Source organism: Macrotis lagotis, chromosome 4, assembly GCF_037893015.1.
Source record: "Macrotis lagotis isolate mMagLag1 chromosome 4, bilby.v1.9.chrom.fasta, whole genome shotgun sequence".
Lineage (NCBI taxonomy): Eukaryota > Metazoa > Chordata > Mammalia > Peramelemorphia > Peramelidae > Macrotis > Macrotis lagotis.
The window spans coordinates 192,317,684-192,337,506 of NC_133661.1; the positions used below are offsets into that span (position 1 = coordinate 192,317,684).

Here is a 19,823-nt window from a genome sequence, read left to right on the forward strand (position 1 = left end):
AACGTCATTGCCAAGCTCTGGACCAATGATATTACCAGATCCCCAACCCCCAAATGGAGGAATGCATCATATTGGAATACTAAGGAATGATCAAAGTTGTAAATACTTCTCCACTGATAGATGACAAATTCAGGAAGAGTGAATGTTCATCTATTTATAGTTGGAGAAGCTATGCAGTGGCTTTCTACTCCAGAAAACTCTGTTTAGTAACAGAGTGTCATGAGAATTTGGTCAGTTTTCTTCATTTTATTTGTCTGGCCCTTATAATTTTTTCTCACAGTACTCATTTTGTGGTAGCTCTATTTGGGGACAAAAGTACTAAGCACTTGGCATCAATTGAATGTGCTTATATGCTTAGGTTTTATTGTGAAGGTAAAGTTCTGTTTCCATGGAAACATCCCTCTTTGTGGTATTTAAGTCAGGAGTAGCTCCAGATAGCTTCTGGTGATGGCCTGTAATCTGGTAGGCTAGCCATGATTAAATTTATATAAATTTCCTACTTCCACAAGATCTTAATACCATCCTTTCCATACAATTAGTACATTATAAATTTTTTAAAAATTGAATAGTTAGTTGCTGCAGTATTTGAAGGCAAGATAATTGAAAATTACCCACATTCTCTTACCTAGCTAATGAAAAGATACTTTAAGAAATCTTCAGTTTTCTTGGAACCTCCCTCTGACTGTGAAGGGAAGCATAGAATATGCCCAAGGAGCTTCCTAGGACAAGTAAGTGTTTCTATCTCTATCTCTTCCATCTTTATAAAGGGTAGAAAAGCGGATGAGAAAATAATAATATGTTGTATCTGTTCAGTATCATCTCTCATTAACGACAATTTTTTTTTGGTCCAGGTTTGAGGGAATTGGGCCTGGACCAAATATTCACCTTATCTAAACTATCTCCAACGGGGAAGTTAGAAATGGGGATTATTGTTCTATATATCAGTTGAGGCTGGACTACCTGAAAGGATTTTTGGAAAGATATTTGCTCTATGGGCTAAAAAAATAGTTTTAGAGAGGAATCCAAGGGAGCATCAGTAACTATAGTCATCAGTCCTGAAAATTGTCCCTAACAACTTGTTATTATGGGAATTTGATCAATTTATTTCATTTTGCTTGGCAACACATGCTGTTTCTGCACAGAATTCACTTTGGAACAGCTTGTATGATTAGTATAATATAGTGGATAGAGAGCTGAATGTAAAGCCTTGAAGACCTGAGAAAGAGAGCTCATTAAGATTAGAAGTTGCAGAAAAGGTGCCTACTTGTAATACAGGGGAATTTTCTTTACCCTGGAGTTCCCTATACTAAAAATATCTAGATTGATATAAGACCAATTCCCTTCCCCCAATACTTGTGTACAACAGCTTATTGTTGATTGAGTGTCCATAATAGGAAACTATGCAGAAATTACATATGACATAATCTTTTTTTTGGTAGAGCTGTGTAGGCAATATGAAAATCTTGCAGAAAATATGGATAATATATGTGAGTTCTGTTTACATATACATTGATTTTTATTTTATTTTTGAGTTTAAGGGTTTTTTAAGTTTCTCTTTCTTTTAACCTGATCATAGTTTTCAAGTAGGAAGGAACCTGAATGATGGCTTGTCAAGAGGTGGCAACTCTCAGTTCTTGGGCCTCTCATCAGAACCAGATTAAAATGTAATTAAAAACATTTGACAAAATAAATTTAAAAAACACAATAAAACCTAGATAATGTTAATATGTGATTTTCCAAGTCACTATGCAACCCTGTGGGATCCTTTTGTATAATTTTATGGTACCTTTTCAATTTGGGTTTGATACCACTTATTTTGTTCAAACCTTTTGTTTTACAGATTTGGAAACTGACACCCACAGAAGTCAAGTAATTTTCTGAGATTATAGTACTAATGTCAGAACTGTGTTTTAAAGCAATTCTTCTGACTCCGAGTCTGGAATTTCATTTTTTATATAGTTGTTTTAAAGCTAATGTAGATCATTGATTTGCATTCCACAAGGTCTTCAATGTAACCAAAAAAGAGTGAGATCTTCTCAAGCATCAAGCATAAACTCTTTGTCCCCAAACACACACACACACACACACACACACACACACACACAAATTTGCTTTAATATATCAGTGGCTAGAATTTTTTTCTACATACACTAAATGCTAATTTTTGAAGTTGTCACTTCTGTGATGTCTGACTTTGTGACCTTACTGGGGTTTTTTTTTTTTGACAAAGATACTGGAGTGCCATCTCCTTCTCCAGCTCATTTTATAGATGAGGAAACTGAGGCAGAGTTAAGTGACTTGTCCAGGGTCACACAGTTAGTAAGTATCTAAGACCAGATTTGAATTCAGAAGAAGAGTCTTCTTGATTCCAGGCCCTGTACTCTATCCACTCTGCTGCCTAGCTGCCATCTTTGTATCCCTAGCAACTATGAAAGTGTCAATAACATAGTAGATACTAAGTAAACGTTGTTGAATGACTGATTGATAAAAATTGGATTCTATAAAAGACTTATTGAATAACTTATTATAAATAGTGCTGACAGATTTTTCCTCCAGATTTATATTTTTTCTATTATTTCAAATTCAAACTCGATAGAGTTTAGTTTGATTTGAGGATTTTGTTCATTAAGACAAATGTCTGGTACATTAAATTGCTCACACTTAAGGCACTTATTTGATACTCTTCAATTCTCAAATTATTCTATATTATTTAAGCTTTCATTTCCCCACCCCCATTTTTTGCAGGTGATTACATTGTGGTATTGCCTAATTGCTGTTTTAATTGCTAAGTTGTATTACTCAGACTTTAAAATATGTATTTACATGAAAGATGATAATGCCACATATGCAGGGTAATGAATGTAATAAGATGTTAAACTTCAATGAGATTTTATATGCTGGACTTTACAATGCTTTGGGAATACTGATGCAGCTGGAAAGAGAAAAGGAGTGTCTTCTTCCATTAAAAAGATAGATGAGATAAACTAAAGTAATGAAATAAAATGGTGAATCCAAGCTAGGAATCTAGGATCCTGACTTCAGATTTTCTATTCCTTGACAACATTTTCATCTCACTTACTCATTGTCCTGCTTCAGGTTCATTCAAATTATTTCTCCATAGAGCGCTCACTGAATTTCTATTATTTCTTCATAATGCAAGGTTTTCTCCTTCCATCTGACAATCTGGCTCCTTTAATGTTCTCCCTTATCCTTTTCTTGACTCCCCCTTCCTTTTCCTATCCCTCATTTTTGCTGTAACCTTTAATTTTCCTCTTTTTTGTATTTCTTTCTTCCTATATTGGGCTTTTTTCCTGGAATCTTTCTCTTTCCCTTCTTTGCCAGATTTTCACACCTACCCCTTCTTTCTCCATTTTCCTGAAGAACAGGTAGAAGTATGAAGCTCCAAAAAGCCATAGCTACTTTCTCATGTGGGATGCACTATGCACAACCCACATGTGTGACTCTGTCAGCATGTTCTTGGGGAGGGGTGAGAATTGAAAAATATTGCACATAGATTTTTAGCAAATAGGAAAATTAATTGTAATATCATTGTCACAAGATCCTCCTAATGACACCTGTAAAATATTTGGTCACAGTCCCATCAAAACCTACACCAATTATAGTTTCACAGTCTCAAGAAAAATTCAATTTAAAGTGAGTGGGCAGGGCAACTAGGTGGATCACCTGCCCTGAAGTCAGGAGAACTGAGTTCAAATCTGACATCAGACATTTAAAAATTAACCTAGCTGTGTGACCTTGGACAAGTCACTTAATCTCACTGCCTTGCAAAAACAAGCAAAAAAGCAAAGATAGGTTCTCATGCCTAGAATGTAAAGTGAGTGGGCATGAAGCAAGGACATGTGCCATGTGATATATGGATTGAATACAGGTTTGATTTGGAAAAAAATATGAAATTTCAGTTTTGTTTGCAATAGTTCTGTAATATGTATAAATTTAGAAATTTCTTTTACTGGTTCACAAGGTTTCAATTTAAAAAATACTATCATTTTTAGTGTAGTCTTTTTTCTTTTTAAATCTCTTTTGGTTTCTATTGAATTTGGAGCTTATAAAATCAGACATGGTATGATTTTTCAGTAATCGTTAGATTTGGTTCAAGTTTCTAAAAGAAACCCAATTTACTAAGCAGTTATAAATCAACAATGGTTTTGCTAGTAGGAAGGAAGCTTGTGGTCCTGACAGATGGTTGAACTAGACAACCATTAGGGTAATCATGTCAAGCAGGGGAACATAATAAGTCTTTAATATTTATTAAATTGAATTGTTTCAGAGGGACCTAGATTTGGTCTTATGACTCGAATTTCTACAATTCTACACCCATTTAGAATATCAAGTAACAATTACTTGTAAGAAATTTTACTTCCTTCTCTACACAAGGGAAAGTGTGGTATAGAAGTTTATAGGATTTCTTAAGCATGGGGATTGGAAATTGATCTATTATTTCATTAGTATAGGGAACCTCCTGAGTAAGGAAATTCTTTCCACCAATACAAATTGATGATTTTTTTGTAATAGTTGACATTATCTAGAGCACTGAGGCATTAAGACCCTTGCCGAGAGTCACCCAACCATTATATGCCAAAGGATAAACTAGAACTAGGTATATATGATTTTAACAATGTCTCTCTATGGATAATATTAAACTATTGATCAGTAATTCCTTATTATTCCCAAATCTAAAATTGATGATATCCTTTTTTTCATTATTTTATCTTTCCCCTGGTTACATGCAAAAAACATGTTTCAGCATTCATTTCCAAAACATTGAATTCCAAATTTTCCCTTCTTCCTATCCCACTGCCCCTCATTGAGAAAGCAATATAATTGATATAAAGATGTGTAGTCATGAAAAACATTACCACAATAGTCATGTTGTAAGAGTAAATATAAGCCCCCTAAAAGAGAAACCTCATAAAAAAGTGAAAAAAGTATGCTTCAATTTATATTCAGACATTATCAGTTCTGTCTTTGAGATGGATAGCATTCTTTATCATAAGTCCTTCAGACTTCTCTTGGGTCACAGCATTGCTGAGAAAAGATAAGTCTTTTAATTCAGCACTACTACTGTTAGGTCCAAAGAGCTCATAAAGAAGGGAAAAAGATTCACATCTATAAAATTATTTATAGTAGCTCTTTTTGTGATGGCCAAGATTAGGAAATTGAAAGAACATCCATCAATTAGGGAATAGCTCAACAAGATGAGCAGGTATATTTCAGGGAAAAAACATGCAAAGTCCCACATGAACTGATGCTGAGTGAAGAGAGCAGAATCAGGGCAACGTTGTATACAGTAACAGCAACATTTTACCATGATAAACTATGATAAACTTGGCTCTTCTCAGTAATGCAATGATCCAAGACAATTCCAAAAAATTCTTGATGGAATTTTTAACTTATATCTCCAAACTAAAGAAGGTGAAATATAATAGAAATATATGATAAAATTTTATACTTAGGTTCAAATGATCAATTTTTAATGAGCAAGTTTTTCATACTCTAAGAAGTCCACCAGGAGCAGCTAGGTGGTGCAGTGGATAAAGCACCGGCCTTGGAGTCAGGAGTACCTGGGTTCAAATCCGGTCTCTGACACTTAATAATTACCTAACTGTGTGGCCTTGGGCAAGCCACTTAACCCCATTTGACTTGCAAAAACGTAAAAAAAAAAAAGCCACCAACAAAGTCTGGATGACCACTTTTAGGAATCAGGCTAAAAAGATCATAGATTTTTAGCTAAAAGCAACTTGGAGACCATTTATTCCTTCATCATTTCTGTCTCTCAGAATTTTAATCTTCGTTCAGGGAGGAGCAGAGGTGTTGTATTTACAAAAACCTTAATTACTCCAACTGTTAATTTCCCTCTTTTTTAAAAAATTAGTTGATATTTAATTTTCTGTATACATAATTTATTATCTCTCTATCCTTACAATCTACCTCTCAAAAATGTAAAATTCTTGAAGAGACTATTCAGTTATATTTTTGTATTTCCTAGTTGCCATATGTGTGTGTGTGTGTGTGTATGTGTGTGTGTATGATAGCAAGTACTTATATTTTAATTTGATTAAATCTAATCCAACTCTTATATTTTACAGATAGATAGTATAGGATTGTAGAATTTTATAGATAGAGATTGCTGTTTGGGTATGAATTGGACTAGATAACATCTGGTCCCATAAAACTCTAGGATATCTGTCATTAGCTTTCCATCATCCAAAATGTCTATTGCACACCATACTGAATGCTATTTTTCAGTCTTCCACTTTTAATATCTTTCTTTTTTTTGCAAGTTAACTTTAATTTATTATTACTATTATTACAATAATTTTGTTATAGGAGTAATCATAAACTCCACTCCCCCCCAAGAAGATGAGAAACCTTAAGAATAGTGAGAGAGAGAGAGAGAGAGAGAGAGGAAAAAAATGTACTTCAGTCTGTGTTCATATTCCAGTGGCTCTGTCTTTGGGGTGAGTTGCTTTCTTTATGACAAGTCTACCAGAGAAGCGGCTTCAATATTTTTACCACAGTTGCTATTACTAGCTGTACCTCCACTCTATTCCTCCCCACTCTCATGTATTCTATTTTCTCTCTCTCCTTTCATCCTGGCTCTGTCCAAAAGTGTGTTGCATCTGAGTACCCTCTCCCTCAATCTTCCCCCTCTTCTATCACTCATTCCCCCTTTCCTCCCCCCCCATTCCCCCTTATCCCATCCCTTTCTTGTCATTTTTCTCTAGGGTAAAATAGATTTCCTCACTCTATTAATTGTGTATATTATTTCCTCTCTGATCCATTTCTGATGAGAATGAAGGCTTACTCATTCTCCCTCGCCTTCTCCCTTTCCACTCCATTGAAAAAAGTTTTTTCCTGACTCTTATGTGAAATTTCTTAGCTTCTGCTTCATCTCCTTTCCCTTCCTCCCAGTACTTTCCTTTATCACCCATTGACTCCATCTTTTTTACTACATTATAACATTATATTGGGCTCCTTCCTGTGCCTTATCTATATATGCTCCTTCTAACAGCTCTTATAAATGAGAAAGTTCATACAAGTTATCAATATCTTCTTTGCATGCAGGAATACAAATAGTTCAATATCATTTAGCTCCTCGTAGTTAGTCCTTCTCATCCACCCCCTCTATGATTCACCAGAGTCCTGTACTTGGAGATCAAACTTTCTGTTTAGCTCTAGTTGTTTCAGTAGGAAAGTTTGAAAATCCCCATCATTGAAAGTCCATCTTTTCCCCTGAAAGAGGATGTTCAGTTTTTCTGGGTAGTTGATTCTTGTTGTAAACCAAGATCTTTTGCCTTCTGGAATATCATATTCTAATCCCTACAAGCCCTTAATGTAGACACTGCCAGATCCTGTGTAATCCGGACTATGAAGCCTTGGTAGTTGAATTGTTTGTTTCTGGCAGTTTTTAGAATTTTCTCTTTGATTTCAGAGTTTTGGAATTTGGCTATAATATTCCTAGAAGTTTTTCTTTAGGGATCTCTTTCAGGAGGTGACTGGCAAATTCCTTCAGTTTCTATTTTACCCTCTGCTTCTAGGATCTCAGGGCAATTTTGCTGTATTATTTCTTGAAAAATGAAGTCTTGGGGTGGCTAGGTGGCATAATGTATAGAGCACTGGCCCTGGAGTCAGTTATCTTAATAGTTATCTAGCTGTGTTAATAATTATCTAGCTGTGTGGCCTTGGACAAGCCACTTAACCCCATTGCCTAGCAAAAAGAACTAAAACAAAATGAAGTCTAGATTCTTTTCCTGTTTGTGACTTTCAGCTAGCCCAATAATTTTTAAATTATTTCTTCTGGATCTGTTTTCGAGGTCAGTTGTTTTTCCAATGAGATATTTCACATTTTCTTCTAATTTTTGTTTTTTTGGGGGAAGAGTTTTATTTCTCCCTGATTTCTTGCAAAGTCATCAGCTTCCTTTAGTTCCAATCTTCATTTGAAGGACTTATTTTCTTCAGAGAGTTTTTTAAATCTCCTTTTCCAGCTGGCCAATTCTGCTTTTTTTTAAGGCATTCTTCTCATTTGCCTTTTGTTTTGCTTTTTCCATTAGCCCTAAACTGGTTTTAAGCATATTATTTTCTTCAGTATATTTTTGTATTCCTTTCATCAAGCTGTTGATTTGATTTTCATGATTTTTCTGAATCTCTCTCATTTCTCCTCCCAATTTTTCTTCCACCTCCCTTATTTGCTCTTCAAAGTCTTTTTTTGTGTTCATCCATAGTCTGAGTCCATTTTCTATTTCTCTTGGAGGTTTTGGATATGAGAACTCCAATTTTTGTTATCATCTGAGTATGTGTTTTGATCTTCCATGGGACTAAAGTAATTCTCTATGGTCAGATTCTTCTTTTTTTCTATTGTTTACTCATTTCCTCAGCCCAAGACTAATTTACAGCACTTCCAAGGCTTTGGGTTTTTTTAGGGTGGGGACACATGCCACTGGGACCTTTATTCCTCCAAGGTCTTATGCTCTCTTGCCTGTGCTTTGATATGTAGATGACCACAGCACTTCCCTTTGCCCTGGAGGTGTAAGGAAGAGTCCTGTTTGGCTTAGTATAGAAGCCTAAACTGCAACCTGGATCTGAGTGTGGACAAATAGCAGAGTTCTACTCTGAGGGAGAGCAATGAAATTTATACAGTCTTCCCTCACCCCCTTACTGTCTGTGGGCTGCTTTCTGGAGATCCAGGCTGTATTCTCCAGATTGTTGCTGCAGGTTCTGCAGCCAGTGCTCCCTCACTTCACACTCACTCTGGTGTAGCAGAATTCTCTCCCTGCCCCTTCAAGCTGTTCTGGGGCTGTGCTGCAACTGGGGCTTTTTCCAACTCCCAGTCCTGGTGAAACACACCTTTCCCAAGGAACTTCTAAGTTATCTTGGACTGGGAAAATGTATCACTCAGTCTTTCTAGGGGTTCTGCCCCTTTAAATTTTGGCTAGAGTTATAATTTGTGGGCTTTTGGAGTTTTGAGGGGAAGTAGTTTCCAGGAAATGCTGTCTTCACATTGCCATCTTGGCTCCACCCCCTATTAATATCTTTCAAACTTCATCTTTAACCAACTTGGGGTTAGTAGGTGGTGAAGATGGATGATTCCCCAAACCTTACTGAAACAAGTTTTCATCTTGTTATTACATGGAGGTGAGAGGAGGGATGGAGGGATAGGAAGAATGTTTGCTTATTAAATTCTTTTATTATCTTGGTTCTCCCAAAGTCTTTCAAGTTACTGTCTTTTACAATCTGAAAAGAATTAGTGGCAAAAGTAATTAGGATTTAAAGTAGCTATCTCAAAGAATTTTATAAAAACTGAACTGAAAGACTTATTCCAATTTCCCTACCATCCCTAGAGAGAGAAAATAAGACAGTTCTCTATCCCATTAGATTACCCAGAAAATTAGATGTAGTTTTCTAGACTGTACCCAAGAGGAGAGATGGGCCAACATGGGCAAATTCTACACCATGTTGTTACCAACAAGATGAAATCATTGTCAGTAACATGTCAACCATCTCTGCTCTTCCATAAAGAGAGGAAGTTGTTTCCTCAAGGACTGCCCAAAATGAGCCAAGGGGGCAACTGCATGTGGTACCCAGGTCTAATGTTTCCTTTTATGAGAGCATTTATATGTCACACACACACACACACACACACATACACACACACAACACATAAACACATACACACGCATACACACACACAAAATGTACTTGGCGGATACTTTAAATGTACTTTAAGGATGCACCTGATTTAGAGGCACGAGTGAAGCTAATTAAAACCTTGCATTGTGCCACAGAGTCACTAGCTTCCTATGCCATGTAATTTTAGAGAACTAGGTGATAACCTGTTGGGCTATTTTTAAAAAATATACACATGTCTTTTCCTCCCTTGAAATAAGTTGCCTTGGTTACAAAAATTCCTATAAATCAACATTTTATGAAGGATGAGTAAAGATGATTCAATGCAAGAGTTATTAAACTTTTTATGTCACATAGATTCCTTTTCCAGTGTAATGAAGTCTATAGGCTCCTCAGAATAAGACTTGTAAATGCATAAAATAAAATACATAGAGTGACAAAAGAAATCAGCTATATTGAAAACACAGTTTAAAAATTTTTTAAGAAGTGCAAATTCATGAATATAAAGTTAAGAACCTCTGAAAACAATTCCTCATTGTATAGGAAGAATGAGCCAAATTTTCCTTTACTTTTATTCTTACATCCATCAAATTGGGAGGAAGATACTATTATTCTCATCCTTATTTTACACTTGAAGAAACTGAGGTAGACAGTTTAAGAGATTAATCCAAGATCACAAACCAGTAAGTATCTGAGGCTAGATTTAAAGTCAGATTTTCCTGATTTCAAATTTAGAATTCTATCCCCTTTACCACCTAGCTCTCTATCTAGTTCAAATGTTCTATCACTCACCCCTGAACTTGGTGATAAAGATGAAGAAAGGTGCACAAGATAAAATTCCCCCCATTGTCACATACTAACTCAGACCTAGGAAAAGAGTGTCAGCCTTTAATACTCCCAAGTGTGTTAACTTGACCTGAACAAGAATGAAATTTAATTGGAAAATATTTAGCAAAATAAATAAAAATACAATAGATAATGTTAATGTGTATGTGTGTTTTTTTTAAGTTAACATGCTGTCCACAGAGATAATTTTACCTGGTCTATTTGAATTTGACACCAGGGGACTATTTGATTTCTGAGGTTCCTTTCAGGTTTGTCTTTAATCAGATGGATTTGTGAGAAGTTCCACAAATCACTTAACCTCTCTGACTGGTAATTTCTCATTTGTAAAATGAAATTGGATTACCTGGCCTCTGAGGTTCTTTCTATCCCTAAATCTAAAATAGTGATAGAGAAAAGGGATATGTGGCAACCCTTGGTTCACATATTATTTTGGATGCATATTTAGCTGTCCTACATCTAGATCAAATAAAATCAGTCAAAATTTCATATAGGAATTTAAGAAATAGTTTAAATGGACAATAGGAGAGAACAATTTCTCCTCAAAAAATATTTTTTTTTCTAAATCTCCCTTTTCTGCTCAAGGGTCCAGTTGCTTAGAGAAGGAAACCAGTCAAGGAGAATATCAGAAAAATAAAACAAAATTTCAAATTCTGAATGTGACCTCAACTTAAAGTATGACCTTTTAATGAATCATTTAATCTCCTTTCCCTCAGTTTCTTTACCTGTTAAATGGGCATAATAATCATTGCCATCACCATTCCTAAATGGGGCGTTGTAAAGCTTTATAAGATCATGTTGGTCAGGTGCTTTAAGTTCCTCAGATAAAAGACGCTATATAAACAAGAAGTCTCATTAAGGATAATTATATTGCTATTTTTCCTACTTCAGGTATATAGCTGAAACTAAATGGTGTATGAAGAAAGTTGTTCCACATAGGAAATAAGGAAAACAAGATTTCAGAAAAATCCCCAAATATTCTTTGAAGAGAAGATTTATTAGATCTTTGGGATTTAGAGGAGGACACATTAATATAGGATTTGTTTTTTTTTAAAACAAAAACACAAAAAAGGGTCTGAAGTTTCTGAATTTAAATTTTAAAAAAAAGAAAGAAAAATAGCTCTTCATCAGGTTCTCCCTATTCCCAAAATAGAAATATTAAACTTTACAAGAAGAACATAGCTAGACTTTTTTTTTAAATATATTTTAAATATGTGAGTGTAGAGTGGGGAAACCTGTTTGACCCTCTGTACAGACTGCTGGTTGACTCACTGGTGTTCAGTATGCTTTGTGTGGTATAGTAACTAGTTGCTTGTGCAATGGAAGAGGAGAAGAGTGTCCACCAAGACTTTTCCATCTCCCTCCATCCTGAGAGCCCATCATGTTTGCTGCAGGCTCCCCACCCTTCAGCACCATGAGTCCCTGCTACCACCATAATCCCAGACATGGCCAATCTATTTCAGTTGCCAAGATCTGGAAATGCCGTCACAGGAGGTCAGTAACCCCAGAGGAAGGTAAGCTTGGAAATTTTGGATTCGGCATACTGGTTATAACAAAACTGTCAATTAATAGAGTGAAACGTGTCTGTCTTTGTGTATATTTCAGCATCTAAATTATTTTTAATTGACTTCTATTAGTTTTACATATTTGTGATCTACTAGAATAAATATTGAGGGGTTAAGGTAGCATTTTGGCAACTCAGCATTGGTAAAATGGCTTGAACATGCATTTTGACTGTTACCTTTAGGGTTGCTGTAAAGGGTATAGTGTTTTGGCATCAAGTTTGGAGGGTTTTGAGTATTTCATTGTATTAGATTAAGCCTGTATGATGAGTTGAAAGGATAGAGTTTGGGTTAGTATTTAACTTTTTGGAAAGGAATAAGTTTTGTAGATAGATTATCTCGAAGCTAGTTTCATAATTGAAGATTGTACCTTTGGGAATAGGAATAGTTATCCTTTTTTAAACTACTTAATGTCTGGCCTATGCCTTAAAAATTTTTATTTGAAGCAAGAAAAAGTTGTCATATCAAGGAAGCAAAGATTCTGTTTGGAGAATAAGGTTCTCTTTGTTAAAACTCCTTTTAAATATTAAACTTTGATATTTGGTTTAATAAGGAAAGAATACTGAATCTGGCTGTAGTTTCAAATTCTGTTCTGCCACTTAATATCTATATATTGGATAAACTACTTAACCTTTCTGAGTATTAGTTTCATATAAGTAAAATAGGGTTGCCCTGGAAAAATATTAAGTACTCTTGTAACTCTAAATCTTTGATCTTATGAATTTGGGAAAGATAGTATTTACTCTTTTCTTATTTTCCTAAGAACTCTTTCCTTATCTGCCATCTTCAAAAAAAAAATTGCTCATAGTTGAAGGTATTGAAATTTCATTTCAAAGTTTTGAGGTAATTGCTTAGAAAATGAATTTATTTTGGAAAAAAATGGAAATAGTCTAAAGAAATTATATTTCATACCACCTACACTTAAGCTTCTTATTCAATGGTATCTGCTTGATATCATTGTCATTTTTCTATTCTTTTTTTTTTATTAACCTCAAAATGGCTTAGCTCATATTTATGTTGAGGGGGGGAAAAGTGAGAAGGAATTTAGCCTGCATATAAAATGGTTATTAATGAAACCAATGAGAAAATTCTTTAACTTGTAATTGCCCCCTAGTAACTAGTAATTAAATCAAAAAGACTGGTTTCCCCTGGAATGTTTAATCAGCAAGGGCAATCATTTTTAAGATTGTGAGACACAATTTGTGATTGTAAAGTGTGTTTTAAAGGGGTCTAGGTGAAAGTTGGCAGATTAATTAAACATTTCACCATTCATTTTTCTTGTATGGCTAGTAATAAAAAAACATTAAAGCAATATCCTTTTACTCTCTTATATGATAAATACACAGCATTTTAATTTGGAAAGTAATAGATTTTCCCACCTAAGAAAGTATTGAGAAAGAGCCAAAAATCAAGATTCAAAATCAATAGTCTTTTTATTTAATGAATCACAGCAAATAGTTTAGTATTAGGGAATTTGGATGGCAATTGGCATTGGGATTTTATTCCCAGTTTTGTCTTTGATTTACTGTTTGACATTGAGCACATTTTGTAACCATTATGTCTTTTTTACCACTTTCATTGATTCAAAGAAAATGAATTTCATTCCCTCTCCTCCTTTCCAACTTTGTTGAAGAAGCTGTTTGCAGAGTTTTTGAATGGTAGACAAAAAATATATATACCTGAAATGTGTGTTATTTCATTATTGGAGTCAAGGTGAAGCATTTTTCTTGCCTTGATTTTTTACTTTTTTAGTTTTTAGTTTTTTGCAAGGCAATGGTAGTTAAGTGGCTTGCCCAAGGCCACACAGCTAGGGAATTATTAAGTATCTGAGGCCACATTTGAACTCAAGTACTCCTGACTCCAGGGCCCATGCTCTATCCACTGTGCCACCTAACCACCCCTTGCCTTCATTTTCAAACTTGCTACTAATTATAATTTTTACTCCCTAAAGTAAATCCTAAGTGCTGTTAGCATTAATCATCATAAGTTGCAACTTCCAATGATCTCTCATTAAGGTTAAATCATTTATTTCTATGTCATTGTGTTCAACATAATAACATATATAAATAAGAAGAATTCATGAAATGAAGGTCACTGTAATAAGTTCAGAGACCCTAGAACAAGGGTTCTAGTTTTTGTGTCATGGACTCTGAAAGCTTTATTAAGTCTGTGGAATGCTTCTCAAAATAATATTTTTATATGCCCAAAATAAAATGCTTGGGATCATAAAGGAAACCAATTTTATTGAAATGCACAAAATATGAAGATTTTTAAAAGTAAGTTTTAAGTTTTTAATTCCAGACTAAGGACCCCTGCTCAAAGCAAAGCCATCACAGTACTGGTACTCAGAATCTGTAAACAGCTGTCAAATTATCTGAATTTTAAGCAACAGTTAAGTAGAAGCAGATATATGCTTTATGTTTTTAATGACAGGAAATTGTAATTACTCATTTTATTATTGTCAGATGAATTCTGGGGGTGTATAGCTTCAAGGCAATTGTACCTAGATTTTGTTTTTTTGAGGAGGGGGTGAGAGTTTGGGGGGGTCAGTTTCTCATGCCAGCTACCCAACTGTTAAACATTCTTTCTCATCTTAATCATCCATAAACAGTCCTACCCTAAACTTTTACTAGTAGAGACCTGCCTTCCTTTGACTGTATGAAACAAACTTTGTAAACATAGAGCTTTTTTTTTCTCAAAACTGCTGCTAAACATTGGTACCTCTGATTCAGAAAATATCTTTCAATTTACTATTTGATATTTAATCATTCACCGTTGCAGGCCCAGGATCTAGCATGGCTAGATGACCTCTTTCTCTTGTGGTGACATACAGAGTTCTATAACACATGCTCTGGAGAAAGGAAGGAAAGACAAGAAAAAAAACTGTTTCTAGTTGTAAAGTCTATTAAGTGCTGAGTGCTTTCTGGCTCAGTAGCTAGTTCTGTTTGACACAGGAACTTCTTGCTACTGTCAGGTGATTAGGACTATTGAATCAGCCCATCCTTTAGTGCCAAGTTCTTCAGCAATGAGTCTCACACATGATATTGATTTTCATAACACTGTTTACTACTGCCTCTGTACATGATCTGCCTCTAGAATTCAGTTCTAAGAAGTAAAAAACACACTAAAAGTTGAGTAGCTGAATCTTGTTTTGGTTCTCTTCCTACCCATCTGACTACTTCTGAGATTCCTTTGTTGGACCTGATTCTTGGTAGTACCTACTAATCATGGCTATCTCCCAAGACTCTAAATGGAAGTCTCTTTTCTCCCACTATAGTGTTTTGCTTAGTGATCTCATCAGCTCTCATGGATTCAATCATCTTAATTATCCTCTCTATACAGATGTTTTTCAGATATATCTCTCTCCAATCCTACCCCTTCTCCTGACTTCCAGTCTTATATCCCCAACTGCCTTTTGGGGTATTTCAAACTAGATATCCCATAAATATTTTAAACTCAACATGTCGAAATCTGAAATCAGTACTTTTCCTCAAAATTTTGCCTTCTTCCTAACTTCCCAATTACTATTGAAAGTAGTACCATCGGGGCAAATAGGTGGAGTAGTGGATAAAGCACCGGCCTTGGAGTCAGGAGTACCTGGGTTCAAATCCGACCTCAGACACTTATTATTTACATAGCTGTGTGGCCTTGGGCAAGCCACTTAACCCCATTTGCCTTGCAAAAACCTAAAAAAAAAAAAGTAGTACCATCTTCCCAGTTTCCCAGGCTCAAAAACCTAGATATTGTCTTCCATTCCTTATCCTCTATCACTTTTTACCCAAACCTAGTTCCTTCCCCACACTTCCCATTCCATCCCATAATTCAGGCTGTTGAGTTTTCCTGTCAATTCTACCTTTCCAGTATCTTTCATATAACACTGCTCCCCATCTATTGATGCTGTTACTACCTTAGTACAGGTCACTCATCATTTCACATCTAGATTATTATGATAGTTGAATGAATAGTCTCAGCCTCAAGTCTCTCCTTGCTCTAGACTATGCTCCATTTAGCTATCAAAGTATTTTCTCTAAAGAGCAAGTCTAACAATGTTTTACATATACACACACACACACAGGCACTCACACTCTTGATAAAACTCCAATGACTCCCTATGCAGTGACTCCAACATCCAATATAAAATCCTTTCTCTGGCTTTCAAAACTCTTTATAATGTGGTCCATGCTTCCTTTTCCAGTCTTTTCACACCTGATTTCCTGCGAGGTATTCTATGACCTAGTAACACTGGCCTCCTTGCTATTCCTTGTACAAGATACTACAACTTCTATCTGAATGCCTTTCCTCTTGCTGTCCCCCATCTGGAATGGTCAGCTCCCTTATACCTTACCTCTGCCTCTTTTAGTTTCCCTGACCATTTTCAAGACTGAGCTGAAATCTCTTTGCCCCATTATCTCCTTTTACCCAGATGCAAATTCCTTCCTTTTTCAGATTACTTTCATCTTCTCTGTACTTTGATGGAGAAACAGAGGTGAGAAACCTGATCTTGGATTCAGAAAAAAAACCTCAGAGCAAATCCTGCCTTAGATACTTCCTAGCTGTGTGATACCAGATATGTCATTTAATATCCTTTAGCCTCAGTTTCCTCATCTGTAAAGTGGGGATAATATCAGTAACTACCTTAACAGGGTTGTTGTGAGGATCAAATGAGATATCATGAAAGTACTTGCAAACCATGAAGTCCTAAATAAATGTTAACTGCTACTTTTAGCTAGTTATATCCCTAGTTATTTGTTTTTTATCTCTCCCATTAGAATGTAAGCTCCTTGAGTAAAGGAACTGGATTTTGGGTGTTTTATTTTGTGTGTGTGTGTGTGTGTTTTGTTGGGGTTTTTTGGTTCTTTTTTGATCCCAGAGCTTAGCACAGTCTCTGATACATAGTAAAGCTTGTTAACTGATAACTCTCCAAGCAGACCTCCTGTAGTCTGGTGAAGGTGGTAGCCAAGCAAATGAAACCACAGATTTCATCTCTCCAGAACCTGTTCCTTCTCAACCCTACCAGCATAGAGGTGCTCTTATACTTACAAAGAAAGAGTAAAAAGAGAACGTCTTCACTTTAGCCCATGTATGATAGAGCCACAATATAATTACAAGAAATGAATTTTGGGGACTAGGCATCCTTTTGCCAGTTTAGAGGATTTAGAACATTTAGTGACTTAGATACACAATGCAATGTGTCATGACAATGTAATCCTCAGAACCAAAAAGCACTTATTCAATAAATGCAACACAACCATATTTTCCAAATTGATGAGGGTTACCCTTCAACTTTTGTACCTTTGTATATGGCTACATGGAAAGTACCTATGGTCATAATATAGATCTTTCTAAGTTAAGGTTAGATGCTCCCTCCCTCCAAAAACAAACCAAAAAAAAAAAAAAAGAAAGAAAGAAAAACCAAAAAAGGTGGAAAGACATGAATTCAAATGTCACCTCAAATAGCTATGTGTCCCTGATCAATTCACTTAACCTTTTTCTGCCTTAGTTTCCTCATTTGTGAAATGAGGATAATTAGACTTACTTCTGAGAATTCTGGTAAGAATAAAATGAGATAATATTTGTGAAGTTTTTCATTATTATTAGCAAGACTTGCTTCTGGGAATCAGAGACTAATAGAATCTTAGCTACTGAGGTACTTTATCATTTCAGAAATAATAATTTAAAAATAAAAAATAACTAGTAGTCTATATTTATAACACACTTTAAAGTTTGCAAAGTGTTTAACAAATATTATTTTGTTTGATCCTCACCATCAATCCTGGAAAAAAGCTCCTATTTTAGCTCCATTTTACAGAAATTAAGTGACATCTCATAAGTGTTTGAGGAAAGCTTTGAACTCGTCTTTCTGAGTCAAAGCTCATTGTTCTATTCCCCTACGCCATTTAATATTTTCTATCTTCTAGCTATAGTATAAAAGAATGAATCTTGGTGAAGAGTGAGTAGGTTCATGTTTTCAATATAGTTAGGAGGAAGTAGAGTTTTGTTTAAATATTTAAACAAGATAAAATGAATATGTACTAAACTCTGATTATTAGACACTTCAATAAAGGAACATTGTTGGTCACATTGTAGAGGTGGAAAATTTTTGGTGGTTCTGTCATAAGAAAGGTGGGAGAGACTAATGTTTATGTGATGTTTGTGAGGTGAACCCAAACAAGCTGTGAGTGATGTGATTCAAACACCTGAGCTAATGATGACACCCAAGAAGAGGAGCAAAAGCATCAGAGGGATTTTTGTAGGTCTGATGACCAAAGAGCATCTAAGTTTGTTTGTTTTTTCCTCCTATCAAAGCGAAACCACCCTCATATTTAATTCTCTTTTGAAAACTTGGACTCTATTTGGTAAGAGTATCTTGGGAAAAGTATCTGGTGATTTTACCATTGCCTTTTGGTTGTTGGTTTTAGGTTGCAAATCTATTCCTTAAGATAACTGTCTTGGTTATAGCTTTATCATCCAAAAAGTTTTCATTCATATATATGGTTAATTAGGAGAAATTAGTATCCTATTACACTGAATTATCTTTTTTTAAAAAAAAGCTTATTAATTTATTTTCCCACTTAATTATAATTTATTTTTTTCCAAATATACGTAAAGATGTCTTTCAACATTCATTTTTATGAGACTTTTGAGTTCCAATTTTTTTCTCCTTCCTTCCCCTCTCTCCAAGACAAGCAAACAATCTAATATAGGTAATACTTATACAATAATATTAAACATTTCCATATTAAACATGCTGTGAAAAGTAAATCTGAACAAAAGGGAAAAACCATGAGAAATAAAAAACAAAAAACAAAAGAAGGAAAATATTATACTTTAATCTGCATTCAGGTTCCATAGTTCTTTTTCTGGCTGTGGATAAACATTTTCCATCAAGAATTTTTTGGAATTGTCTTGGATCATTGCATTACTGAGAAGAGCCAAGTCTATCATAGTTGATCATGGTAAAATGTTGCTGTTACTGTATACAATGTTCCCCTGATTCTGCTCTCTTCACTCAGCATCAGTTCATGTGGGATTTTGCATGTTTTTTCCCTGAAATATACCTGCTCATCTTGTTCAGCTATTCCCTAATTGATGGATGTTCTTTCAATTTCCTCATCTTGGCCATCACAAAAAGAGCTACTATAAATAATTTTATAGATGCGAATCTTTTTCCCCTCTTTATGAGCTCTTTGGACCTAACAGTAATAGTGCTGAATTAAAAGAATACACAGTTTTATAGTCCTTTGGACATAGTTCCAATTGGTTGAATTAGTTCACAATTTCATCAATAATGCATTAGTGTTACAGTTTTCCCCACATATTCTCTAACCTTTATCATTTTCCCTTTCTGTCATATTACCCAGTTTGATAGGTGTGAAGTGAGTTGCTTTAATTTGTATTTCTCTCTTCAATTGTGATTTTGAATATTTTTTGTTTGACTATAGATAACTCTAATTTCTTAAGGTTTGTTAATTTAAATTAAAATTATGTTGCAGCCCTTTGTTGTATCACAGTCATTTCTCTAAAACCCTCATGTGTAACAAAGAAAAACATACAAGTGAAAATGGCAGAGTGACTACATACATAAGACCAAGAGTTATTATGAAAGGATAAATTTTGAAAGAGTAAAACAAGGCAGCTAGGTGGCGCAGTGGATAGAGCACCGGCCTTGGAGTCAGGAGTACCTGGGTTCAAATTTGACCTCAGACACTTAATAATTACCTAGCCATGTGGCCTTGGGCAAGCCACTTAACCCCGTTGCCTTGAAAAATCTAA

The 19,823-nt window shown here is 35.1% G+C and overlaps 1 protein-coding gene across 1 annotated transcript in view; it reads left to right on the forward strand.

The window, feature by feature from the left end:
• The first annotated feature begins 392 nt into the window (after positions 1-392).
• The window catches only part of LOC141521988 (formin-1-like), a 402,521-nt gene continuing 383,090 nt past the window's right edge, over positions 393-19,823 (forward strand). Inside the window, exons 1-2 of the mRNA XM_074235036.1 lie at positions 393-462; positions 630-728. Of these exons, the coding sequence (XP_074091137.1) occupies positions 704-728 (25 nt within the window). The 5' untranslated portion in view covers positions 393-462; positions 630-703. The remainder of the gene's footprint in view (positions 463-629; positions 729-19,823) is intronic.